This window comes from Mandrillus leucophaeus, unplaced genomic scaffold, assembly GCF_000951045.1.
Source record: "Mandrillus leucophaeus isolate KB7577 unplaced genomic scaffold, Mleu.le_1.0 Scaffold57, whole genome shotgun sequence".
Taxonomy (NCBI): Eukaryota; Metazoa; Chordata; class Mammalia; order Primates; family Cercopithecidae; genus Mandrillus; species Mandrillus leucophaeus.
The window spans coordinates 2,756,322-2,783,911 of NW_012106141.1; the positions used below are offsets into that span (position 1 = coordinate 2,756,322).

The window sequence follows — 27,590 nt, forward strand, 5'->3', positions numbered from 1 at the left end:
CAAAATAAAAACCAATAGAGCCTGATGCCTAGGTCTCAGCCAAACCAGTTAATTTAAAATATCTCGGAGTGGGGTATTGGTGAAGATGTGGAGGACTGGAACCCTCTTTCATTGGTGGTGGTAATATAAAATGGCATAGCCACTAAGGAAAACAGCTTGGCAGTTCCTCAAAAAGTTAAGTATAGAGTTCCCACATGATCCAGCAGTTTCACTCCTAGGTGTACACTCAAGAATTGAAAACATAAGTCCACACAAAACTCGCACCTGAATATTCACAGCACTATTCACAAATGTCCAAAAATGAGGTAACAAATGTCCATCAACTGATGAATGGAGAAAAGCATGTGGTGTATACATACAATGGGATATTATTCAGCCTTTAAAAGGAATAAAGGATGAATACATGGTAAAACGTGGGTGAACCTTGAACACAAGCTAAGTGAAATAAGCTAGACATAAAAGGCTACATATTGTATGACTCCATTTCTATAGGATGTCCAGAATAGGCAAATCCACAGAGACAGAAAGTAGAATAATAGTTGCCAGGGGCTGTGGGCTAGAGGAAAATGTGAAATGACTGCTAAAATGTATGGTTTTTCTTTTGGGGGTAAAAGTATTCTGAATTAGATAGTTATGATAATTGCACAGTTTTGCGCACATACCGAAAACCATCAAATTGTACACTTTAGAAGGGTGAATTTTATGGTATGTGAATTTTATGTCACTTTTCAAAAATCTTAACAGAAAAACAATCTGGGAATGGGGCATGTGCATTTTTTTTAAGCTCCCAAGGTTTGTTTTTATAGACAGGATCTCACCATGTCACCCAGGCTAGAGTGCAGGGGCATGACCACAGCTCACTGCAGCCTCAACTTCCCAGCCTCAGGCAATCTTCCTGCCACGGCCTCTGGAGTAGCTGGGACTATAGGTGCAAGTCACCACATCCAGCTAATTTCTTTCTTTCCTTTTTTTCTTTCTTTCTTTTCTTTCTTTTCTTTTTTTCTTTCGATGGTGTCTTGCTGTATTTCCCAGGCTGGTCCTGAAGTCCTGTTCTTAAGGGATCCTTCTGCTTTGGCCTCCTAAATGAGGGGCATAAACCACCACACCTGGCGTCCGGAGATGATTTTTAATGTACAATAGTGAAATCTTTTTTCGAAAGTCACATTTAGACCCTGAACACTCTGGAGCTTGAATCTTTGTCATCATGAGTTTCTCAACACTCATTAAGTGAAACACCACACAAGACCTTGTATGATCTGTTCCCTGCTCATCTTTCAAACCCATCTCCTCACCTGTGCCTTGGTGCCGGCTGTTAGACTCAACTCCACACTCTTCTTTCCATTCCTCTAAGATCTTGAGATCATTCTTGCCTTGGCAATTGCTGTTTCCTCCACCTGGAACATTTTATCCCCATATAGTCACATATAGTGGACTCCTTATTCAAATCGCAGATCAAACGTGAGGTTCCCCTTTTCTTTGACACTTAAACAGCCACTTCTGCCTCTTCCAAGTCCCTTCCTGTTGTTGCATCTTGATCATTTCCTTCAAGTCACAATCAGAATATTATTCCTTGTTGACTGACTGGTAGTCTCTACTGCTTGCAATCCTCACCCTGTGCCTAGAATACTCCATGAGAGCAGAGGGCTGGTCTGTCATATTTACCACTAGAATAGTATTTGGAATATGGCAAGTATATAATACATATTTATTAAATGAATAGGTGATTAGAGTTTAATGAGGAAAGGTTATTAAGTGTATGTAATCCCTGAACATCTTTTTAGGAGAAAGGGAAGGAACTGGTGAGAATGAGGTTAAATATGTAAAACAAGTAGATGTACCAAAAAAAAAAAAAAAAAAAAAAAAGAAAAAAAGAATGACAGAACAGAGAAGAGGTAACTGATGAAGTGAGATCTTGAAAAGGCAGTTGGCATTTTGAAATACCTAGGTGTTTTCTGTTTATAAATAGCTGAGGTTTTGGATTTTCTTTGACTTGTTAACAATTGAAAATTTTTTTAGTGACATAAGTTGATGACTTAATATACTTCACTAAAAAAGTCTCTTTGTATAAAAATGTTACGGGTATGCTTGTTTGCTTAAATTCTGAGACACTTCACGTTGTCTTCTCTTTCTCTTTATTCACCTTGTTATCTTCTTGTAGGATTCCTCTTCTACGGTGGAATTTTGACATACGCCTGTAGATTAGAATGTTTTATAAATCATATAATCTTCAATGTATGTCTCCAACCATTCATTTATGTGCCTTGTTTTCTAAGTAATCAATAAAGTATGTTTGAGAGTGGGGCTAGCTCAGATTGTGTTGTTCCTCAGTTAGATGACAGGGCATTGTTCCTCCTAAGGTTAGTCTTGGGATCCATTAGCCAGCAGCTTTTAATAAGCTCATTTACATTCTTGGTTAACAATTGAGCCCCCAGTGTTTAAGAGAATTGAAATAGAAACCTCCTTTCCAGTTGGAAGAAGTGTCTGGCGTTAAGGCTTTTTCTGATGTCCCCCAAAGACATTCATGCCTTCTAGGGTTGGTCTAGATTCTTGCCATTCACTAAGTAATGCCAGGGTATGAAAATAGCAGATTATTTTTTACAGTGAACCTTAATATTTCCAGCCATAATGGAATAACAACTTTATTTTTCTAGTTAAAAGGAAACACACTTTTATTCTTTTAACCAAGAGAACAGTGTTTCTTTTTCATTGTGTCTAACTTCCTGGTTGCCTAGGAGACATTAATTTTCATGGTAGATTGTTTTATCTAGGACATTTAGAAGAAGTTATTTCCCTTTATATTGTATTCCTAAGTAATGACAAATTTTTATTAGAGATTTGGAGAATTAGAGAATGCCTGTTATTAACAAAGTTTTGGGGAAATGGGACTTCTTTCTATACTACTGTTGGATGTAAACTATTGACTACATTTCCTGAGAGATATTTAGTAGTTCATATCAGTAGCCTTGATGGTTCAATATACTTTGAACTCAGTGATTCCCAAATCTAGGAATTAATGCATGAGAAGTAATCAAAGAGATGCATAAATGTTGATATGTGAAGGACCTTCCTCATCGGGTTGTCAGGATTAAGTAACATATCATATAAATTGCTTAGAAAGATGAAAGTACTAAGTACTTAGCTGTTATTTCTGTTATTTAATCAGATGCTAGTTTTTGACACTGTTCTACCTCTAATATGGAGAGATAATAGTGACCCAATGGTAGTAAGGTGCCAAATACATGATTTTCTTTGTATTTATGTAGCTGTTACATACCGTTTTTGTGATAAGCATTATATTGAGCAACTTAACAATATTCGCTTATATATTAGTTGACAATTAACAATTGTTTATTGCATAAAATTAGGCATTACTTTTTGCCAAGGCAAAATACACCCATATTGTGACTAGCACTTATCAAATTTTTAAGTGCTTTATGTGTGGTCCTTGAGAAGAAGGTACTGTTGTCATCTTCATTTCACAAATTTAAAAAAGCTGAGGAACTTGACTAAGTTCATAAAATGAATTGGAAAGAACATAGAATCGGAAGCTGTGTTTGTCCATTCCCAGTGCTGTGTTAGCCACATTGTTGCAGAGATTGTTGGAGTCAGAGAATGATGAAGTTTAGGAATTTGTTTTTTGAGAAAGTTCTCAAAATGATCTTAATAGACCTAGTTTTAAAACTAGTGCTCTGAGATGTGCTTCTCAAACCTTAATGTGCAAACAGCCTAGCTGGGGATCTTGTTGAAATACAGGTTGATGCATTACATCTAGGCTGGGGCCTGGGAATCTACATTTCTTACAACTCTCAAGTGATGCTGTTGTTGCTAGTCAGAGGAATACATTTTGAGTAGCCAGGCAAGGGAAATATGCACTCTTTTTCTTCCAAAAACATCATTTGCTATAGAAAAGAGAAATCATGAAATGGGATGGAAAGGTTTTTAGTTAATCTGTTGATTAAAATTTGACGTCTTCATGAGCTTGATTTCTTAGGTGCATTGCTGAAGTCCTGAGTTTCTTAAACTTTGGCCAGTGGGTTTTGAAGGGCCCTTATATTCTCAAAAACTTTATGTTTATTTTTCTCTATTTGATGAAATAATATGAAAATGACAGATATAGGCTTATATTCTAAATCAGCTGCTTGCTATCTTATAACAGAGTACGGCTATGTGGCTTTAGTGCAAAGGGACTGCCTAAAGTAACAGTTATTATTAATTCAGTATTTCCAAAATCGGGGCCGGCCCTGAAGTCTTCCATTCCCAAGTTTAAGAAATCCTTGAATAATATCCTCTATAAAGAGCCAGGATACCCACTGTATTAGTCAGGTTTCTTCAAGTGGGGAACTAATAGGACACGCACACACACACACACACACATACATATATACACACACACACACACACATATATAGGGGAGTTTATTAACTTACACGATCCCAAGGTCCCACAGTAGGCTGTCTGCAAGCTGAGGAGCAAGGAGAGTCAGTCTGAGTCCCCAAACTTAAGACCTCAGAGTCCGATGCTTGAGGGCAGGAAGCATCCAGCACAGGAGAAAGATGTAGACTGGGAGGCTAAGCCCATCTCTCTCTCTCGTGTTTTTTTTCTCCCTGCTTTATATTCACTGGCAGCTGATTAGATTGTGCCCACCAGATTAAGGGTGGATCTGTCTTCCCCAGCCCACTGACTCATGTTAATCTCTTTTGGCAACACCCACACAGATACATCCAGGATTAATACTTTGTATCCTTCAATCCAATCAAGTTGATATCCAGTATTAACCATCACACCCCCTAAGTTTCAGAAGTAGTTTGAATAAGCCACTTAACTTGTTGGACATACTTGATATCTCTAAAATGAGAAGGCTAGACATACATGATCTCTTACGTTCTTTTCTGCTACAACCTTCTAGAATTTGTTTGGAGCAAGGTTTGAAGTATTTGGCAGTTATTTTAGGTGGATGTTAACATAACATTTGAAAGCAAATCCGGAAAAAGAATCTGCCCTACCCTGAGGTGAGCTATTGTCAGCTCCTGTTCACAGCTTGGAGATTGCACATTTTGGGGCCTGTATTTGCTTTTGTGGCATTGAACCTTATTCTACTACAAGTTAGGTTGCCTATCTAGCCCTGTCAAAAAAATGACTGAACACATCCACTGAGTCACACACAAGAGGATAGTAGAAATCTTTTCATTGTTTAAGCAGAATAAAGATTAAGCTCTAAAAGTGTTATGCTACCAGCTGGTGAGAATTACAGGAGATAGGGATATAAAGGTGGTTTATAGGCACTGGAGAGAGAGAGAGTACAAATATGTCATAATGTGTCGGGAATTGGCAGGTTCTCGGTCTCGCTGATTTCAAGAATGAAGCCGCAGACCCTCATGGTGAGTGTTGCCGTTCTTAAAGATGGTGTGTCCGGGGTTTGTTCCTTCAGATGTTCAGATGTGTCCACCGTTTTTTCCTGCTGGTGGGTTCGTGGTCTCGCTGACTTCAGGAGTGAAGCTGCAGACCTTCGAGGTGTTACAGCTCTTAAAGGCGGTGTGTCTGGAATTGTTTATTCTTCCCAGTGGGTTCGTGGTCTCGGTGGCTTGAGGAGTGAAGCTACAGACTTTCACCGTGACTGTTACAGCTCACAAATGTGGTGTGGACCCAAAGAGTGAACAACAGCAACGCTTATTGTAAACAACAAAAAAATATAACTTCTACAGTGTGGAAGGCAACCGGAGCCTGCTTTTATTTGCTTATCTGACCCCACCCACATTCTGCTGATTGGTCCATTTTACAGAGAGCTGATTGGTCTATTTTACAGAGAGCTGATTGGTCCATTTTACAGAGAGCTGATTGGTCCATTTTGACAGAGTGCTGATTGGTGTGTTTACGATCCTTTAGCTAGACACAGAGTGCTAGAAGGAAAAGTTCTCCAAGTCCCCACTAGGTTAGCTAGATACAGAGTACTGATTGGTGTATTTACAAACCTTGAGCTAGACACAGAGTGCGAAGAGTGCTAGACAGAAAAGTTCTCCAAGTCCCCACTAGGTTAGCTAGATACAGAGTACTGATTGGTGTATTTACAAACCTTGAGCTAGACACAGAGTACTGATTGGTGTGTTTACAATCCTCTAGCTAGACACAGAGTGCTGATTGGTGCCTTCACAATCCCTCAGCTAGACATAAAGACTCTCCAAATTTCCACTAGACCCAGGAACCCAGCTGGCTTCACCTAGTGGATCCCACACCAGGGCCACAGGCGGAGCTGCCCCCCAGTACTGTGCCATGTGCCCACACTCCTCAGCCCTTGGGCAGTTGATGGGACCGGGTGCCGCAGAGCAGGGGGCGGCACTCATCGGGGAGGCTCAGGCTGCACAGGAGCCCACGGCAGGCGGAGAGGCTAGCTCGGGCATGGCAGGCTGCAGGTCCTGAGCTGTGCCCTGCGGGGAGGCAACTGACACTCTCGAAAATTTGAGCTCAGCGCCTGGCAGGCCGGCACTGCTCAGGGACCTGGAGCACCCTCTGCAGCTCCTGGCCCAGGTACTAAGCCCCTCACTGCCCGGGCCCAGCGGTGCCAGGAGGCTGCTGCAAGTGTGGGGTCCGCCGAGCCCACACCCACCCAGAACTCACGCTGTCCGAGGAGTGCAGTGCGCAGCCACAGTTCCCAACCGGGCCCCTCCCTCCACACCTCCCCACAAGCAGAGGGAGCCGGCTCCAGCCTCAACCAGCCCAGAGAGGGGCTCCCACAGTGCCCTGGCAGGCTGAAGGGCTCCTCAAGCGCCACTAGAGTGGACGCGGAGGCCGAGGAAGCACCAAGAGCGAGGGCTGCTAGCATGTTGTCACCTCTCAGTAAGAGAGAGGTAGCAAGAGGCTACATTTTATGGCTGAAAAGTGGGAAATGGAGACTCATTTAACAATGTTGAAATCATGTTTTTAGTCCCAAATAAAAGAAGTTATTACCAAAAAATATAAAGAAAAAAGTAATTGTCTAGAAATGTGAGACCTTGGTTTTCATTTATGTATCTACTTTTGTTTGTTTATAAAGCGAGAGTAGGGTTCAATTACCATTTCGAGAGTAAACCAAGTTGCTTGTATTTCCTTCTTGGCTAATGCTCACTAACAAGTCTAAGGGCCTAAACCTTGGACTGAGTTTCTTAACCCAGTACTTGCTTCTCTGGATTACAGAAGCTACCATCTCCATATTTGCTAAGAAACAGTTCCCTGAAGATGATTTTCCCCTGAAAATTCCACAGAATACTGGTACATCTAGTCTTTGTTTGGTAGAAAGATTCAGCAATTTTACGTTAGCTTAAAATAAAATTGCTTTCTGCCATTTTCATGTGAGAGGAAAGTATGTAATATTTATCTCAGTCTTGCAGACAGTTTCAGATCCTGGAGATGAACAAATTTTCCCATCAAACTCTTGACTTTTAATCTTTTTCATGCTTTTGTACCTTTTAGAGTTCCTAGAATATTTTTCTTCTTCATTGAAATTAAAACTTGAAGAAATATGTGTATTAGCAGCATATATGGGGATAATTTTACCACAATTAAAAAAGAGATAGACTTAGATTTGGGTAGGGAAAGAGAAAAAAATATTAGTATTTAAGGATACCTACATCATGTGGCAGACAAGAAAACATACTTTCCATACTTTATTATCTACTATTTTCAAATGAAGTATCTGAGGATTAGAAGGTTCAGCGAATCCTGGAAGATCAGGAAGAGAGTGACAGAACTGAGACTCTTTATCCACTCAAAAGTGTAGCAGAGCTTTGAGGAAAAGGGAGGGCTAAAGGCCAGAAAGGGAAAGTAAGATTCAAAAGAGGCAGGTGGTGCTGGAGGCCACAGCTGCCTGGCGAGAAGGGCATGTCCTTACATCTTTGTAAACAAGATAAATGAAAATACAATCACTGGAGTAAGTGGGGGGAGAGGCATGGTGGGTAAAAAAGCATATAAATCATTATTTGAAATTATAACAATATCAATTCATAGAAGTTAGGGCACTGGGAAGATGGGGTATGATATCTGGAAGAGATGAAAGGAGGTAAGAATATACTAAGGATAAAGATATTGATCTGCTTTAAAATATTGAGCATTATTATGGATAGAATAAGAATAACCACTATTGAAATAAAAATAGAATGTATAATTTTCATACTCATGGGGAAAGAAAAACCAGACCTAACCTGTGGAAGGTAGACAGGAGAAAAAGTGAAGTGAAACAAACGAAAAGATGAAATAAAATGTCTGAAGTAAGCTCAAAGAATAATCAGCGTAAATGTGTAGTGGTTAAACTTATCCAGCAGATTCTTTAACGGATAGAAAGCAAGATGCTATAGTATTTTATTTATAAAAAATTTCAAGAGAACAGTAAGGCAATGGAAAAATGTATAGAAAGGTATACTTGTCAAATACAAAGAAGAAAAAGGAACAAGACCAAGGGAGTGAAATGAATATGAACATATCCACATGTAATAATGTAGCTTTGAGGTACAGAAAACAGTGATTTATGGTGTAAGACATTGATTTAGCAAATGTAGTTAGAAATTTAGCACAGTCCTCTCAGAAACCAATGAAGCAATGAGACAAAAAGACAGATTTGGATAACAATTTGATCTCTCATGTATATAGAACTTATTCAACAAAAGCAGAGCATACTTTATTTCAGAAGGCATGTGGATTAGACACAAGCTTCAACTTTCAATGAGTCAGGAAGCCTCAAATTCTACAAAATCAACAGCGCATAGAGGTTCTCTAACAACAGTGCTATGAAATCAGACACTATTAACAAAAAGATAGCAAAAACATCCCACATATCTGGAAATGAAAAGACATACTATGAAATAACCCTCAGGTTAAATAGGAAATAACAAGAATAGCAAAGTTTTAGAGCTGAGTGATAATAAAAGCACAGTAGGTGAGAGATAGAGCTAATGGAATACTTTCAAGGCAATATATAGCTTTTGTTACACAAGAGAAAAACACAAAGTCTGGAATCCTATAAGCCCAAGGTTTGACTCAAGTAACTAGAAAAACTGCCACATAGTAAATCCAAAGAAACAATAAAGGAAAACAAATCAGAGGAAAGAAATACAAATGCAGTAATAAAGTAAAAATAATTCATAAAAGCCAAAGAAACAGAAGTTCATTATTTGAAAAACTTACTAGGATAGGTCTTACTTTTGAATAACAGACAAAGAAAAAACATCTGCATGTACCACGATAAACACAATACAAAAAAGGTAAAAGAAATAATTATAGATTATATTTTTAAATCCAGTAAAAAGAATATAAGTTTTTACCAGTATTATGTGAAAAGGATATATGGCTAAGAAACTGATACAAGAAAAAAATCTTAAGTAAATCAGAAAACAATAAATGGTAATGATTATCAAAACTTAGTCCTTCCTGGCACAGGAAAAAAGACACAGTTTGACAAAAGAGTTTTATTTAACTCTCATGAAACAGAAAATGCTTGTTTAATAAACTCCCTTTGGAACAAAAAAGAAAAACCAAGCTATTATGTTTGATCTTGATAACAAAAACTAGATAGATTGGTTGGGCACAGTGGCTCATGCTTGTAATCCCAGCACTTTGGGAGGCTGAGGCAGATGGATTACTTGAAGTTAGGAGTTCGAGACCATCCTGGCCAATGTGTTAAAATGCTGTCTCTACTAAAAATACAAAAATTAGCTAAGTGTAGTGGTGGGTGCCTGTAATCCCAGCTACTTGGGAGGCTGAGGCAGGAGAATCGTTTGAACCAGGGAGGCAGAGGTTGCAGTGAGCCCAGATCATGCTGCTGTGTCCAGCCTGAACAACAGAGTGACACTCCGTTTCCAAAAAAAAAAAAAAAAAAATTGAGAAATTATTGGCCAACTTCACTTATGACTTTCGAAAGGCTAAGAATCCAAATTTAGCAGTATATTAAAAAATAATACTTTGTGACTGAGTTGAATTAATCATAATAAGGAAAGAATAGTGAAGTATTATTTTTAAATTTGCTAATGTAGTTTACCACATTAATGACACAGAACAAGCAATTGCATCATCAGTGATATAGGAAAAGCATTTCATGAAACCAATTTTTAAAAGAAATGGTGTGAACTCTTAGAAAACTTGAAATAGAAGGGATATTTTTAGCTTGATTAAAGGCTCCTATTTAAAACCTAGAGTAGACATCATTTGTAATATATATATATAAAAAAAATGTTTAAACTCAGCCCTCTTAAGGTCAGGAACAAGACAAGGATGCCTGTGTTACTTTTGCTTCTCAACACATTACCAGATACCTGACCAACGCAGTACAACAAAGAAACACAAAAGTAGGAAAATTGCAATGACAGATATGATTGTCATTATTTCTAAGTGAAATTATATATATAAAAACAAAGAGAAGGCTGAGCGTGGTGGCTCACGCCTGTAATCCCAGCACTTTGGGAGGCCCAGACGGGGGAATCATGAGGTCAGGAGATGAAGACTGTCCTGGCTAACATGTTGAAACCCCGTCTCTACTAAAAATACACACACACACACAAATTAGCCGGGCGTGGTGGCGGGCACCTGTAGTCCCAGCTACTCTGGAGGCTGAGGCAGGAGAATCCCTTGAACCCGGGAGGCGGAGCTTGCAGTGAGCCAAGATCGCGCCACTGCACTCCAGCCTGGGCGACAGAACAAAACTCTCTTAAAAACAAAACAAAACAAAATGACAACAAAAAAGAATCAGCAGAAACCATTAGAAGCAATGCAAGAGTTCAGCTAGATTGCCAGCTATAAGAACATAGAAAAATCAATAGCTTTCTACTGTATCGGGAGTAACTAATTATAAACTATGGCAATAATAAGGTACCATTTATAACAGTGACATAAACTAAAAGCTATCTAGAAATAAATCTAAGATAGAATGCATAAAACATATAAGGGAAATTTAAAACTCTATTACAAGAGTTTTATTATGGTATTAAAGAGCATAAATGCAGCATTCATAAATGGCTCCATTGAATATTGTGAAGATGTCACATTCCCTTCACCCCTCTTACAATTTAAATTCAGTCTCATCAACATCTAAGAATTTTTTTTTGAAAGGGGCAGAGTGGAGGCTAAAATTTATATGGGATAATAAATACAGAAAGAGGATCTCTGTTTTTTCTTTAGACATTAGCAATATAGAGCAGGAGTTGGCAAACTCCCCCTATAAACCTAATCTGGGCTGCTGCCTGTTTTTTCAAATAAAGTTTTACTGGGGCACAGCCACACCTACTCATACTGCTTTCATGTTGCCATGACAAAGTAGAGAGATTGCAGCAGACACTGTGTGGCCTGCTGTGTCTGGTCCTTTACAGAAAAGAGGGAAAAAAAAATGTGCGACCTCTGTTCTACAGCATCTGGCTCTTATGCAGAATAGAAAGGCGTCTAGACTTATTCCTGTGTGTATATGGGAACTTAAAACTGTAATCATTCCCAGGAATTGGTACTAGGAAAATTGGCTCACAAAAAGAAAAATGAAGCTGTTTCTGTATTTCATACTATAAACAAAGCTCCAAGTGGAATAAATACCTAAATGTTAAGGATGAAAATATAAAGTCAATAGAAGAAAATATAGAAATATATATATTTGCAACCTTATGGTAGAGAGGGATTTGTTCTGAGAGATTTGCAGAGCACAAACTATAAAAAAAAATTGATGCACTTGGAATACATCAAAATGAATGATTTCTGTTCAATGGAGGGAACAACAGAGAAATTAACAGATGGTGAAAATATAATTATTGTGTTTAATAGACCATGATCAATATTTAGAATATACAAGGGACTGTACAAAATTAGAAAATTGAAGGGAGGAGAGCAATATGAAAGAGGACAAAGTATATGAATTGGCAATTTTTTAGGAAGAGAAACATGCATATACACACACATCACTATTAGAGACAAATGAAGTAAAAGGAAGAGACGCCATTTTACCGTTCAATAATTAAAAGCTTGGAAAGCAGGAAGTACTATCAAGTGCTGGTAAGGATGTAGGAAAATAGAAATCCTCATGTATTGCTGCTGGGCATGCAAGCTGGTGCATATATTTTAGAAAATCTAAGTATCTGACCTGAATCCCAACAATGGGATGCTAGGATTGGAATCCAGGGAAACGTGTATAAGAATGGTAGTCACAGTGTAACTTGTGATAAAAGGTTGTAATCAAGCTAGCTCTATAGCACTAGAGGAGTGGGCAGGAATACTACAGTGGAATGCAGTGAAAGAGTTGTTTATAGCACCATGGATGAGTTTCTAAAACAATGTTGAGAGAATACAGAAGAATGAGACTTAAAAGCTACAAGTTACATACAAATTTAAAAACCATGAATAAAAGAGCCCTATGTATTTTTGACAAAAATTTATGTACACAAACATGTAAAGAGGATTCTGAATAATACATTAATTATGAAAAAGTGAATTTCTGGGGTGGGAAGGGAGGGAATGGGACTGGACATAGAGGACAAAAAGGAAAATGATAAGAAAAGTGAAAAGTAAAAGAAGAGCTTTTCATGAGCTCATGATAATGTAGCTCATCAACTAGAGCCTGTGCTAAGTCAATTCTGTTCCATTATCCTGAAGGAGAAATAAACTTCTGGGACATTACTTCTTTTGGCAATGTTAGATCCAGGTGCTCAGAAAGTATCTTCAGGTATGGGTCTCTGTATCTTCACTGTCTTTGCCTCAGTGTTGGCTCTCATATCAAGCCAGCTCTTTTTCAGGAAAACTCATAGCTGTTTCAGGTTCATAGTCTACCAGTTTGGCAACTCAACTGAAAGAAAGTGGCCTTGTTACTATCAGCAGTATTACTCTGAAGGATGTCTTTGCCTTTGATTGGTTCATTTTGTGTCCTGTGTCCACTTCCGAACCAATCATATGTCAAAGGACTATGGGTGCCTGGGTCACATGCCCATCACTAGAACCAGGTAGTAGGAATAGTCCCACATGTAGAATATAGTGGGGTGTTACTAAAAGCAAAAAATCAAAGTGGTATGGCTAAGAATATAAGGAAGTAGATTCTGGGGAGGGAAATAACCACAGGTCACTTGAATCAATGCTGTTTGTAGAATAGTTGATGTGATTTGCCATCTTTATTCTAGAAAAACAAGAAAAAATGAAGAATAGTTAACTCTAAGTATCTGAAGCACTGCCACTTGCATGATACTTGTTTTATATGATTGCAAAGAATAAAGTCATGAAAAACAGATAGACTTGGTGTAAAGAGCAACTATGTTATTTGTAGAGTTGACTATCTTAGCAGGAATGAGTAATGAACTCCCCATCACTGGACATATTCAAGCATACACTAGCCAGCTGTTTGGCAGGAATTCTGTAGGAAAAGGCCCAAGGATTGGGAGGATAGTTGGGTTTGGTCAGTGGTTCTGAATCACCTGGACAACTATGGAAGCCTTGATTGCTGGGCCCTTGTCCCAAAGTTTCTGGTTCAGTAGGTCTGGGGTGGGGCCTCAAAATTTGCATTTGTAATAAGTTCCCAAGTGAAGTTGATGCTATTGTGGAGGGACCTCCCCTTGAGAACTGTTGGGTTTTTAATGAGCTGATTGTAAATGTTCTAAAAACCATTATCTGTACCACTGGGGCAAACCTTCCCATCTTATTTCTTTAGTACCTGAAATGTGTACAGTTCTGGCTATATGGGTTCTTCCATAGAAAATGACATTTGTACAGTTCTCTGTCTTGTGTGTCATTGAGAATATTAGAATCATTAAACAATCATGCATTATTCACGTGCTTTATAAAATAGTCTAAGGAAAAAAAATACATTCAACATGATTTTCCTCTGATTTCACACCAACGACAACAATCAACAAAGACTACTACCGTGACCAAATGTGTGGGGTCCCCTCCCCGCAAAACGCACCAAGCAGCGGACACCAGCTGGATGTCCTTTGATTCAGTTCAGAAGAATTTGGATGTTATGTACCTGGAGATAACCTCAGATTCCACAGGTTGAGGGCTCAGTGCCATGAGACTGGCCCCTGACTTTCAGATACCAGTTGGAAGTCTGGGCCTCTGGAACTTCCAACTGACTGACTGTAAATCAGGGACCCCATGGTTCCTTCTTTGAGTTCAGTCAATTTGCTTGAGCAGCTCAAAGAATTCAGGGAAATACTTAGGTTTACCAGTTTATTACAGCAAATATTACAAAGGATAATGATGAAAAGATGCATAAGGTGAGGTATGGAGGAAAGAGCACGGAGCTTCCATGCTCTCCCAGGGCTCTCCCAGGGCGAGCCATCCTCCAGGAACCTTTGTGTTCAGCTATCCAGAAGCTCCCTAAACCTGTTCTTCTGGGTTTTTACAGAGACTTCATTATGTAAACATGACCGACTAAACTGTTGACCATTGGTGATCAACTTCACCTTCAGCCCCTCTCTCCTCCTGGGAGATTGGGGAGTGGGGCTGAAAGTTCCAGTCCTGTAATCCTGCATTGGTCCTTCTTGTGACCAGTCCCATCCTGAAGCTACCTAGACTCTTAGAGGCTGCTAGCTACCAGTTAATCATTAGCATACAAAAAGACATCACTGTGGCGTTTCTAAGGATTTTAGGAGTTGCATGCCAGGAAATGGGGTTGAAAACCAAATACATATTTTACAGTAAAATAAATAGTCAACTATTTTCTAATTTCATCCTTTTTATAATCCTTTCTCTGTTTTTCCATAGAGTGATCCATGTTCATCAATTTTGTACTAGGCTGTTCCTGAGTTAGAAAAATGAAATCGTTTTCTAGGGATGGTGTTTTTTAGTCATTTACAAAGTGCGTCTTAGTCATTCACAAAGTAACTTTATTGTGTATTGGCATCCACCTGATTTAAAAGTCATTCCTTGGTGCTAGATGGATTTGGCTTGTCTCAGCTATGCCATGTGCCAGATTCCCTTCAGCTTCCCTTTCCTGTCCCTGGCCCGCCATGGCGTTCCCTCAAAAGGAGGACGCAGAACATTTCAGGTACCTTGCTGCTTTGTGGCCCTGTTACAACCAGGAATTGTTCTAGTTTTGAACTCCGTTTTGCTCCTTCCTTCCTTTTTAAAAATTTTTTTTTTTCTCCTTAATTTTGGAGATTTTGCTAGAATAGTTCTCTGGGGGTGCTCATGTTTTTGTAATTGTAGGCAAGGTCAGACAGCGTTTGCACTTGCTGTAAATTGCTATTATATGAACACAAAACCATTTGAGAGAAGCATTTAAGAATTACAACGTTTATAGTTAATACTTAATGAAAATTTTCAGCTTAGCAGAGATGACAAAATAGATGGGTAAAAATAAGTACCTGACAAATAGGGCCTTGTGGGTTTGAGTTAAGGTGGCACCGTGAAGTGCAGGGGGAGGAAAGGGGAAAGGCTGTTTTGTTGTCCAAGTGCAAACTTCTGCTTGAAAATTGCTAACTCTAATCAAGGAAACACTGGTAGGGAGAGCGGAGTATTTTAGAAAGACTTGCCCGGAATGCATCTTGGTGAACATTCAATGAGGAGCAATTTCAATGGCATCCTCTCTGCAACTAAGAATCTGTAGTAATGGAATTTGCTTTCTTTAAGGTGGTATATGAGCTGAGTTTCTTATTTGAATTCTATCCATTGTCTTTTAGACTTCAGCTGTGAGGACATGTCGTTCAGATTTGGCCAACATCTCATCAAGCCCTCTGTGGTGTTTCTCAAAACAGAACTGTCCTTCGCCCTTGTGAATAGGAAACCTGTGGTACCAGGACGTATCCTTTTTTATCTGGAGAGGAAAAATAAAAGTCTTCTGAGCCTAACCAGCCAAATGAATATAAATGTAAGATTGGCTTCCAGTCTGTCCAAAAAGGTAAAGAAAGAATCCATCTCCCTCCCATTTTGGAGACACCAGGTAAGATGTTACACACATTTATTCTGAATCCAGTTGGTGGCACCAGTAATATGCTTGATCAATGTTGCAGAACTTCTGAAGAGAGTTGCTTAGCAACCGTGGCTTTGGAGGTGAATTTTTGCTTGACCTTTTCACTATCATAGCTGAGTAAATAAATAGGTGCTTCTGAAATGAGCCCAGTGAATATCACGGGCACTTGGTTTTCAACTTACCTGTTGTGAATTTTAATAGTAGCTTGGGTGGTGCCTTTGTGATGTGGAAGCAAGATATGTGCAGATTTGAGACTGACTTTGTTGCTTTACCTCTTGGAGATCATTCAAGTTGTGCGTTTTATTTAAATTTATATATATAAATATACTTACAATTTTTTTTTAAAAAAATTAGGACCTGAAATAACATTTTCTCTTGGGAAAAATACGAGCTTGTAGATCATCGGCCAGTGTCATTGGTGGGTAGAGTTGTTTTATTTCCCTCTGACCACTGAGTTGCGGTCTTTCCTCCTATAGACTTCAGCAGGAGCTTTATTCTTTTGCGGTGGGAATAACAAGTATTGGTGAAATGCCTGGGGAGTTGTTTTTATGTTGTTGAAAGTATCACCCCTGATTGTGTGCATATGAATTTTGTACTGACTCTTCAGGATGTTTTTCTCTTTCCTCCTTAACTTAGTTTACCAAGCAGAAGGCAACAGAATAAAATTTAATATTTTCAGATAATAAGTATTTTCCACACTGAGACATGATTTTGCTTTGAAATGAATTTCTTAGTAATTCTGAATGTACAAATATGCCAAGAGGTTTTTCAGAGTAAGCCACATATTTTTTTCAGTGAAAATGTGGAAAGTGCTTGAGAACTTCATGAATAATCTTCCTTTCTAGCCATGTAACTATTGTATGCTGAAAAAAAAAATACAAATAAGAAAAACGTGTACCAAAAGATAATTGTGATTGTATTATAGACTCCCAAATTTCTGGAATCCAAATTCTAGTCAAATAAATTGTATTAATTTAGAAAACCAATAAGCAATAATCTAGTAAATATGTAAGTTTTTCTTAATATTTAAAACTCTTCTTTTAAATGTATAAAATGAGTCTAAATAATATTAGAAAACTATTTTCTTCTGTTTATTGAAAAAAGTACTGGAATGATTTAGAAAGGCCCTAAAAAACAGAACAGTTTTTTAAGTTTAATGCCAATTGTGTATTGAATTCTTTTAAAAGACCTGAATTTCTTGAAGTAACATTTTATTTTGCTGTAAGTTTGTGGTGGGCTTTTTCCTTTGGGGTTTTTAAAAGCAAAATGTCTGTAAATTAAGGTGTTGAAAGAATATGATTTAAATGCCATCTCCCTCTACGTGCCAGCTTTAATTGACTTTTAGAAAAGAAATAAAGGGACCTGGGATGAAAATGTGAATTTAGACAAGATTTGTTTGTCTAAATTCACTCTCATTCCTATGAAAATGAGAGGTCACAGATGCACTACCTTTTTTTTTTTTTTTTCCTCCTTTTGAGGCAGAGTCTCACTCTGTAGCCCAGGCGAGGTTACAGTGGCACGATCTTGGCTCAGTACAATCTCTGCCTCCTGGGTTCAAGCGATTCTTATGCCACAGCCTCCCAAGTAGCTGGTACCACGGGCAGGTGCTACCACCCTGAGTTAATTTTTGTATTTTTAGTAGAGATGGGGTTTCGCCATCTTGGCCACTTTTTAAAATGATTAATAATGGAATGAACTCCTGTTTGTAGTTTTTTTACTCATATCTTAAGAGTGACTTGATTTTTCAGACTTTTTAACAAACTCAGAAAATGTGATGTATAAAACCAGGGCATATTTGAGTCTGAACTCAAGAAAAGTAGAAATGTCTATGTTTAGGAAAATATCTGTAGTGTGAATAGTGCGCAAGTAGTGAATACTAACTAGTTTCTTTCTGAATGGCACTGGTGTTGCCGTTTGGGAAATGAACCCTGTTCAGTTACTATATATTTGAGTAAATACTTGGAGAATATTTTATTAAAATTAACACACTTCAGTTTGTTTGGAAGGTAGCAAGAAGGATCCAACCTTTTCTGATTATAAGAACAATGAGAACTGGAGCATTTTTAAAATCAGTATACTCTGGAAGGCTAATTAACATCTGCACTATTTAAAACAGTCTCAGGCCAGCAGACAATGTATTCAGACAATCCTTCTTATGTGATGATTTTGTAACTTTTTATTTTACTTTACCTTTATAAACTCTGCCATGTTACAACTGGGAGACACATCTTAATAAGGTACTCATTTGCTTGCGGAAAGCTCTAGACTTTTGTCCTGAAATCTGAGAATGGAAGATGTGGATAGCTCTGTCTACTAACATTTCATAAATAAACGGTGAGATGTCTGGAGTGGGCTTTTATCTTCCTCCAGTGATCTATCCTGCCTGCCCTAGTCTAGCCCTTAGGTGTGGTTCATGTAGATTTATGATGTCTCCCTGCTTCTGGGCTTTTCCAATCCAGCCTATAACTTTATTTGAACCACAGCCCTGACCATATCATTCTTCTCTTCCCTTGTGAGTAAGCCAATAATGAATGTCTGTTTTTTGAGGATAAAGTCCAAATTCCTTAGAATAGTTTTTAAGGACCTTCATTGTACTGGCTCAGTCTCCCCTCTTTCCAGCTGTTTCCTGAATATGTGTTGTACTATCCCTTTACCATACTTTCTCCTGCCTCTCGCCTCAACTGGAGATTCTCTCCATCCTTTTCATTTCAACTGAAGTGCTTTGATAACTGTCCCACCCTCCTTGGGAGAAGAACAAAAACAAAACCAAAAAACCCTTTCCTCTTTGTTTGTGACACTCACTTCCTTATTCACATGTTGATTCATTCAACACTTTATTACTGAGCTCATACTCTGTTCCAGGTACCATGACCAAACACATAGTCCAGTCTGCCTCGTATCTGAAGTATGTGCATCCCTATTTCTGCACCGAGTCGTTCCTTCCTATGGACGGGACCTGCTCTTGCACGTCTCTTTTTTCTTAGCATGCAAATGTATTATGTTCACTGAATCTAAAGTGAGACTGGAAACATCAGGAGCATATGCATTGTTCCAGTTAACGGAATAGGGAGACAGGGTGTGCTGAAATCCCACCTCTTCCCTATTCTCATGCACAAGGCCAAGTCTTGTCACCACTTTTTTCCAGATGTTTCAGTATCATGTCCAAGCTAGATTTTCCCAGCTTCCCCCTCATCCTTTGTCCATTACAATTCTGTTTACAAGTGTGTGAGTGTAGGGAGTTAAATCTAAAAGCAGTGAATGAATTGATGGCAGATGGGAAAAGATTCTTTGCCATTTCTTTACACGTTAATTTGTGAATGGACCAATCTGTGTTTTAAGGGCAGTATATTGGCATCTTTATGTAAAATGGAACATTTTGTTTTGTAGGTTTGATGAATTCTTCTTAAAAATGGCATTCAGGTGCCCTTTGGGGAGTGTGCCATTCATGAGAGACTTGTAAATGTCATCTTTGAACTTGTGGCTCTTATAACATTTTGCTGCCCCCCACTAACACTTATTTCTTATGACTTTGGTCACTGACTTTTTCATAGCTTTCAGAGAAGGAAAAAGAACTGTCAAATCAGGGGCCAAAGATATGCTTTTGAAGCAGGATGGTTTGCTTCATTCTCAGAACAGCCACTTCAGTCCCTCCTTGTTCCCACCTGAAGCAAACACTTCTGTTCCTTGCCAGCACTGTTTAAAGCCTATTGAATAGGCTTTGGCTTCTGTGGTGCAACACTTAGAATAATATGTCAGAATGTCTTTAATCCATTAATTTCTTGTTACTGGAAAATGCTTTTCAGAGTTTCTTGGTGATAGAATCATTTTGAAGAGTACATATTCAGAATTCTGCAGCAAACATTTTATTCATGTGTCTCAGTGCAGCCCAGCTATTGTTCATGGCTTAAATAAATTTGAACCATTATGGCTAATACTTCTCCTTACCCCTCCTCCCTTTGCTTTGTGCTGTGTCTATCTCTCTTCTTGAGTTGAGCATGAAAATGAATTTAAACATCAGTGGTATCCATTTGAAGACTGGGGCTTTTGTTGTAAATAAAATTATTCATTTGTTATGTTCTGTTGTTTTCAGCAGAGAGTGTATTGATCTCTGCATTGCTATTCTGAATGGCGTAAGGAGCTGCAACATGAGGGAGACACAGCAACATTTGTGGATGAATTGAATAGGGTGTGTGATGACAGACAGAAACCTTGCTCACTGATCATACTGTATTCTACAAATCATTCATCAAGAGTTTATTGAATCAGTTATTAAAAAGAGCAGATTTTTCCAACCAAGACCATCACACGCAGAATGTTACCAGGGCCAAACAACATTAGGATGATGCATGGAGGGACAGCCTTACAAAGTATATTTGTGAGAGAATTAGACTAGGTAACTTAAAGAACATTTCTGCTGACACACTAGAAATAAAAAGTTTGCTACAATGCAAACTGTGCTCCAAGATCCAACTTCAAAAGGTAAAAAAGAAAACTCTGACAACTGTCTTTTAATACAGAATATTATTAATGTTACCAGGGCCAAACAACATTAGGATGTTAATTTTCCCCAAAGAGCAATGTTAAGTTTCCCCAGTTTTCAGACTGTTACCATGTTGAGTGCTCCTGAAATAAGTGGAAAAATAATAAAAATAGCTTCATTACTTAACAGTGATTCTTACCAAATAGATGCTATAGATAAAAGCGCCCTTTTAGTCGTTCCGTAAAAATCAGAAATATTTGTCATTTCCTCAGTGGGTTGTAATCTTGTGAATTCCTTTAATTGTTCAGGAAGCTGCAGTTATTAGTGATCTTCCATTTCTCTAAAGAGTTTCTTTTTAAACCTTCCTGTACAAGTAAAATGAGCACAAGCACTATTTTAATATCTTTATTGCTAAAGATAGGTTTTTGCTCTGAAAATTGCCCTAAGCACATGTCTTGTCTTTGCTCTGTGCATGCTTGTTGTATATCAGTCAGCTTAAGCTTTTGGAGGAGAAATGTTCAGAGACAATCTTGCTGTCTGATGTAATGGGGCAAGTTGGTTTTCTTGTGGTCACATTTTTTTCTTGACTTCATTTGGCAGATTGTTGTGTTCAAAGACATGCATTTAGCAGTGATTGTGAAGTTGGAGCTTTCTTTTTCCTACTTCTGTGGGAAAGGTTTCCATGTGAATGCGCACCTACCCTTGCGTTATTAGAGTACATGGCCACCAGCTAGAAGCAGCTTCTGATAGTATTGGCCAATGGGAACAAAGGAAGTTATTGGATGCTTTCATCATTCGAAGTAGACAAACATCTTTTTTCAATGTCTAAAATCCACCACAGAGAATCCTGCCAACTCTCATTGTAAGAGAAACTTTGTGTGACCATCATCCATCTTGACTTGCCATCTAAAGAATTACGATGCAGAAAACAAATTCATTTTATCTTACATACCAGCTGATCAGTTGGTAGTGAGCTGCCAAGGTTGAGGACTCAGGCTGCACATGGGGTCAGAAGGCAGTAACTGTCATGGGCACTAGAGGGGAAGGGGAAGCCCTCCTTGCTAGTCTCTTCCTCTCTCAAGTTTATTTTTTGTTCCTGGAGCCGAGACTGACATCTTTATTTTTTATCATAGACAGAATGATGGATTGTTGTAACCTGACGCTGAAGGAATTAAGTAGGTACTTTGTATGTGTGCAAGGAAGGTTTGAAATTGGATGGAGAAAAATGCATGGACTTTGTGCACTTTGCCCTGGCCCCTTCAAAATGAAGGTGACATACCCATTGAAACACTGTTCCTGAGGCATGTACGTGTTGGTCTCTAGACCTCATCTGGACTACTTCCTGCTATCTGCCTTCTCTTCCTTGACTCTTCTGGCTCATTGCTGCCTGCTCTCTGCTGAGGATATGCACGTACAAAGTAGCCTTGTGGTTCACTAGGTCACTGTTGCTTAATGACGGTTTTAACTGTCTTTCCTTGATCTTGACCTGTCTTCCACACTAGGGTTACCCTGCTGTGAATGGGATGGGGTGCGTTGGCCTGACCTGATTATGCATTACAGGATAAAAATTCAACTGTCATTTTCATCAAGTACATTTCTCAGAATTGCATAAAGGCTGTAGAGTCACTTTTACAACCAGAAATGCATATCTTTACCATCTGCAGATCTACACAGAATATAAGTCTGTTAATGTAGGTGTGTGTTGGGGGAGAGGGATATTAGGGATGTTCTTTCTCCAATTCTAGCAAATGGTAGAATGATAATTATATGTATCTAGATAACACTGTGAATATTAATCATATTGCTATCATGGGTATCCTGTAATGTGGAAAGCTGTTCAAAATTTCCATTTATTTCCACAGTAACTTTTTCAGGTAGTTTTAAACTGTCATGGTTAACAATTACTGAACTCTGTTCATTATATTCTGGGCATATTTTTGACCTGCTTTCCATGCAAGTCATCAGATTTTAAGGAACACGAAAAGACTGGTCATGGTGTTGCCGGCCTCGCACTTGCTAAGGAATATAATTATAAGTAATGAATGGAATAATAATACATCATTATTTATGAGACGTGTCATGTAATTAACTCAATGCAAAATATATCCTAATTTCCATTTGGAATGAAAATAGGTTTGTTTGAACATCAGTAGGTAGTTACTGATTCTTATATTTTCATGCACATATCAAGACTGTTAAAATCTACTGAGTACATATACGTGGAGTTTTTACAACAGTCAAGATAACTTTCTTCTAATAGAGTCTTATGTATATTCCTTATTTTTATTATATATACATAATTTGTATATGTGTTCAACTCTTAGAGTTAGCATAATTTATATTTATTGCAAATTAATGATCTAATTTATTTACTTAGCTACCATTTCCTTTCTCAAACTAATTAACTGAAAAAATAACCATAAATTTGCAAATAGCTTCTGGGCACAAATCCTAAGTTGGACTTATCCTTAAAAACCTCTACAATACCAGATACCTGAAGTGGTTTGCAATCTAAACTATCTTTATGAGACTTCTACTACAGGCTTTAAATATATTTCAGGAGACTTGGTTTAGCTTATATCTATCTGCAGTTGGGGGTCAGGATATGGGTGGATAAGTCTTAGGCAGTGGAGTTAGTTATGTTTATGTGTAACAATTAGTATGACACATGGTACTGACCAATATTAAAGGTGGTTCCTGAAAGCTCTCTGCTGTGCCAGACATCAACATATTAATTTCTGCATTGTGGGGATGTCTGGAGACTCCCAGGGGAGGAAGCAAAGAGATGGTGAGCAGCATGCAAGGGTAGTAAGTAATACTTCTGTATTTCAATATTTTCATAACAGGAATGGACACGCCAGTGCACATGGTCTCTGTAGCAGCCCAGATTTTAGAGGGAGAAAACAGATGGAAGCAGCTCCTTTATATCCCTAAGACCAAGCATGTTTTTTGTTCTTCAAGACCATTAAGTCAAGCATAGTTGTAGACTTGCTGATGAATTAAAACCAGCAGAACTCTTTCTTTGTATCAAATGGTCATCTTCCTCACACTGAACTTAGCCTCCTAACACTGGTTTAAGGGAAAGCTTACTTGTAGCATGGAGGATACTGAGGCAATGTTCTTTCTTTCCCTTTTGTATATGTGTTTGGGGTAACTGTGGCAGTGGAGAGTATATTTATGCACATATAACTAATATCTTACATTAAAATAATTTAAAATAATTAAAATTGTATTTTATGACTAACAATGCATTATTGGAGTCAATATTTTGTTTCAGACAGGCACAGTAGTGCACACCTATAATCCCAGAGTTTTGGGAGGCTGAAGCAGGAGGATCACTTGAGGCCAGGAGTTTGAGACGAGCCTAGGCAGCATAGCTAGACCCTTTTCGACAAGAAAAATTTATTGGCTAGGCGTGATGGCATGCATCTGTAGTCCTAACTACTTGGGAGGCTGAGGTAGGAGGATTGCTTTAGCCCTGGAGTTCAAGGTTATAGTAAGCTATGATTTGCACCACTGCACTGTAGCCTGAGCTGCGGAGCAAGAACCTTTCTAAAACAAAAATTGTTCTATCCTCATTGGCCTATGAGTGGTTTAAATGGAAAAGCTGAGGCACAGACCAATGGTGGCTCTAGTTCATGGGAATCTGAGCTTTACCCAGGACTCTTGATTCTCATTCCATTGTTCATTTCATCCTCTCTGGTTGCATTTCACATATGCTGCAAAAATCTATGTACTGTGGGGTGGGTGTCCTGAGAAGTTCTTCTCTCTAGAGTTAAAACCTTTCCCATTAGCCCCACTTTCTAGTGTTATGTTTTCGTAAATCTTTACTCTGCCGTTTATGTTTTTATGGGCATTTTGCTGTGTGTGGTTTTATTATTTTATTGTAAGCTTCATTATCATTTAAGAATAAGACCAACCTTAGTGACTTCTGAAAGTCTAGAAGGTTTAAGCCTTACTCTCCAGTGCCATCTATATAAGGCCCAGCAGTTTAGCTTGGCTAGCAGCGTAATTTGCTCTGAGATAAAATGAGTCCAGGAGGAGCTAAATTCATCTGGCTCTCCAATTTTTCTCTTTCCTGATAGGTTTCGGAATGCCTAAAGTTATCAAGAGTTCTTTTATCTTTAAGATTAATTTCCAGTTCAAGAGATTTGTGTGCTAATACTTTAAAATGTTAGCCATGATACCCTTCCATTCGCCAAAGATGATTGCTTTAATAGTTGTTAAATAAGATGTGTCAGGATAAAAATAAATCAACAGGAATTACATTAAAATCTGGAGTGTTTCACATGCAGAGGCCTAGAATACTAGTTAGTAATTTCTATTCTGCTTAGGGAACAAATGACTCTAGAAGCCATCTCTCAGGGAGTCCTCTCTGCAGTAATGTAATTGAAGTTCAGGAGTGCAGCAGATGTTGAGTGAAACTTTTCCTATTTCCCTGGAATAAACAGCTAAAGCCTAAGCAGGAAGGCTGACATTTGGGGGCAGATGCTCCCCATATCCACATTACTGAAAGGCAGCAGCAGAACCATTCCTACGTCACCAAACCATACCTCCACGCCCCCAAACTGCAAAGGGAGAGGATTCATGAGGATAAAGATCGACAGATGAAATGAGGAGTGCTGAGATGCTTTCTTCTTCCCTCTTCTGGAGTAATTACTCCCACTGCCTTGAAAGTCACGTCCCTCGGGGGATGCTTTCCACAAAATGACACTGGCATCTTGTTCCCCAGCTTGATGCTACGAAGCTGTAGAACCTGCAAGCTGACGCAGGCACTGTCACGATCTGGGAGTGCAGGGAGGTACAATTGCTTTTGGAGAGCTTCCCACGTGCTCTGTGGAGTTTGGAATCGTACATGAGTGCCCAAGAGTGCTTGCTTCTCATCTTTGCATTCCTGAATGTAGGCTGGGGCAGGGGAGGCTTGTTGGCGAGGCCTGTAGTAGCAGAACAAGAAGTCACTGAAGAGGAGTAGTGTTCCTGGGAAAAAAGATGAAAACAACTTTTCTACACTATCCCGCCTTTTCGGTAGCCCTTTGAAGAAGCCCAGAAGAACCAAGTCCCCTGGTTCCTGTAAATGACCATGAATGTCAGAGTAGAAGTCAGGCACCACTAGGTTGCTCAGGTAGATGTTGGGCCAACTGATGTGCTGGCCTATCAAAAGAGGGGATTGGGTCATGGAACACCGGCAGATCTAAAAGGGAGACATGGCTGTCCTTTTGTAAATGAATCCTCAGAAACAAATGGGGGCAAGACTTTACTACCTTCCCAAAGAAAACATGCCTGTTAATTCACCAGTGCAGATTACCGTATTTGCAGAGGCTCCCAGCAGATGGAACTGGAGCTAGACCAGGGACACTTACCTGTCACCTGTTTGTCTTTGTGTGCGTGTGTTTTGTGCATGTGTATGTGTGTTTCATTTTGTGTTTTTGTTTTTGAGACAGAGTCTTACTCTGTCACCCAGGCTGTAGTGCAGTGGCGCAACCTTGGCTCACTGCAGCCTTGAACTCCAGGGCTAAAGTGATCTTCTCACCTCAGCCTCCTGAGCGGCTGGGACTACAGGTGCAGGCCACCATGCCCAGCTAATTTTTGCATTTTTTTGTAGAGATGAAGTTTCACCATGTTGCCCAGGCTGATCTCAAACTCCTGAGCTCAAGCAATCCACCTCAGCCTCCCAAAGTGCTGGAATTACAGGCATGTGCCACCGCACCTGGCTGCATGTCACTTGTTGACAGGAAACCTGTTACCAAAGACCGCTCTGCCTTTAATGCTAGCATAGCTTAGCCTCACTATGGGGAAAACATTTGTAGAGAGCTCTAAGTAATAAAAGTTGCATCTCAAGTCTGTGCTTGGTAGGATATAAAATTTTGATAGAACCAAGACAAGAATTTTAAAATGGAAAGATTTACAATTATGGAAAGTGACTACATAGTTATACATTCTGCCCGAGATATTGTTAAAGAGCCAGAAAGGGATTCAAGGTAGGGTGGCTGAAAAATGAGGGCAAAGAATATAATGGTAGCATGTCTTCGTCCCACTAAGTTGAGATTCTTCAATTACTGTTTACACAAAGAGATGATATAAATCTTAAAGAAAAAAAGGGGTTGTCAGTCAATACCACATTAGGTAGGATGTGATTGCTTTAATTCTTAGAGTCAGAATCTTGAGTATATTAGATGGTTGATAAATATTTACGGGATAAATTTAATTTTGGTTCAAAACAGGATGGTTAGGTAAAGGAATATTTAATTATTAAATATTTTCTGAAGATCTACTATATGTCAGGTTCTTCTCATCTTTTTCATTTCTGATCTAAATTTGGCATGCTCTTAAGCCAACAAAGTATCAATGTAAGGATTAAATGCTATTGGAACTTTTTTGCATGGCAGCAGCCAGAGTGAGCCTATTAAACATGTTGAATCTATGTCACTTCTCTGATTATCCCCACAATGGCTTCCTACCTTCCTCTAACTAAAGCCAAAGTTATCACAGTGATTGACAAGGTTCCTACTTGCATTCCTTCATCCACCCCCTGCCATCAACCATTGCCCCCTCTGATTTCATCTATTACTATTTTTTCCTGTAGTGGGTTGAATGGGGATCTCTCAAAAGAGATGTCCGTATCTCAATCCTTGGAACCTGTGAATGGTACCTTATTGGGAAAGGAATCTTTGTGGATGTGTGAGTTAAGTATCTCACCTTGAGGTGGGGAGATGATCCTGGATCAGCCAGGCAAATCCTACATCCAATGACAGTGTCCTTATAAGAGTGAGACAGGGAGATTACATGGAGAAAAGGAGGACACAACATGATCGTGAAGGCAGAGATTGGAGTGATGTGGCCACAAGTCAAGGAATGCTAACAGCTGTCAGAAACTGGAGCAGCAAAGAGGGAGTGTGGCCCTGCTGACACCTGGATGTCACACTGCTGACCTCCGAAACCGTGACAGCATCAATTGCTATTGTTTTAAGCCACCAATTCATGGTAATTTGTTACAGCAACTACACACAACTTTCTTTTTTTTTTTTTGAGACGGAGTCTCGCGCTGTGTCACCCAGGCTGGAGTGCAGTGGCGCGATCTCGGCTCACTGCAAGCTCCGCCTCCCAGGTTCACGCCATTCTCCTGCCTCAGCCTCCGAGTAGCTGGGACTACAGGCGCCCGCCACCACGCCCGGCTAGTGTTTTGTATTTTTTAGTAGAGACGGGGTTTCACCATGT

General features: G+C 39.1%; 1 protein-coding gene across 1 annotated transcript in view; it reads left to right on the plus strand.

Annotated features, from left to right (window-relative positions):
* FHIT (fragile histidine triad) overlaps positions 1-27,590 on the plus strand; it is a 1,350,907-nt gene that overhangs the window by 510,795 nt on the left and 812,522 nt on the right. The window contains exon 3 of the mRNA XM_011998356.1: positions 15,606-15,725. Coding sequence (XP_011853746.1) covers positions 15,623-15,725 — 103 coding nt within the window. The 5' untranslated portion in view covers positions 15,606-15,622. The remainder of the gene's footprint in view (positions 1-15,605; positions 15,726-27,590) is intronic.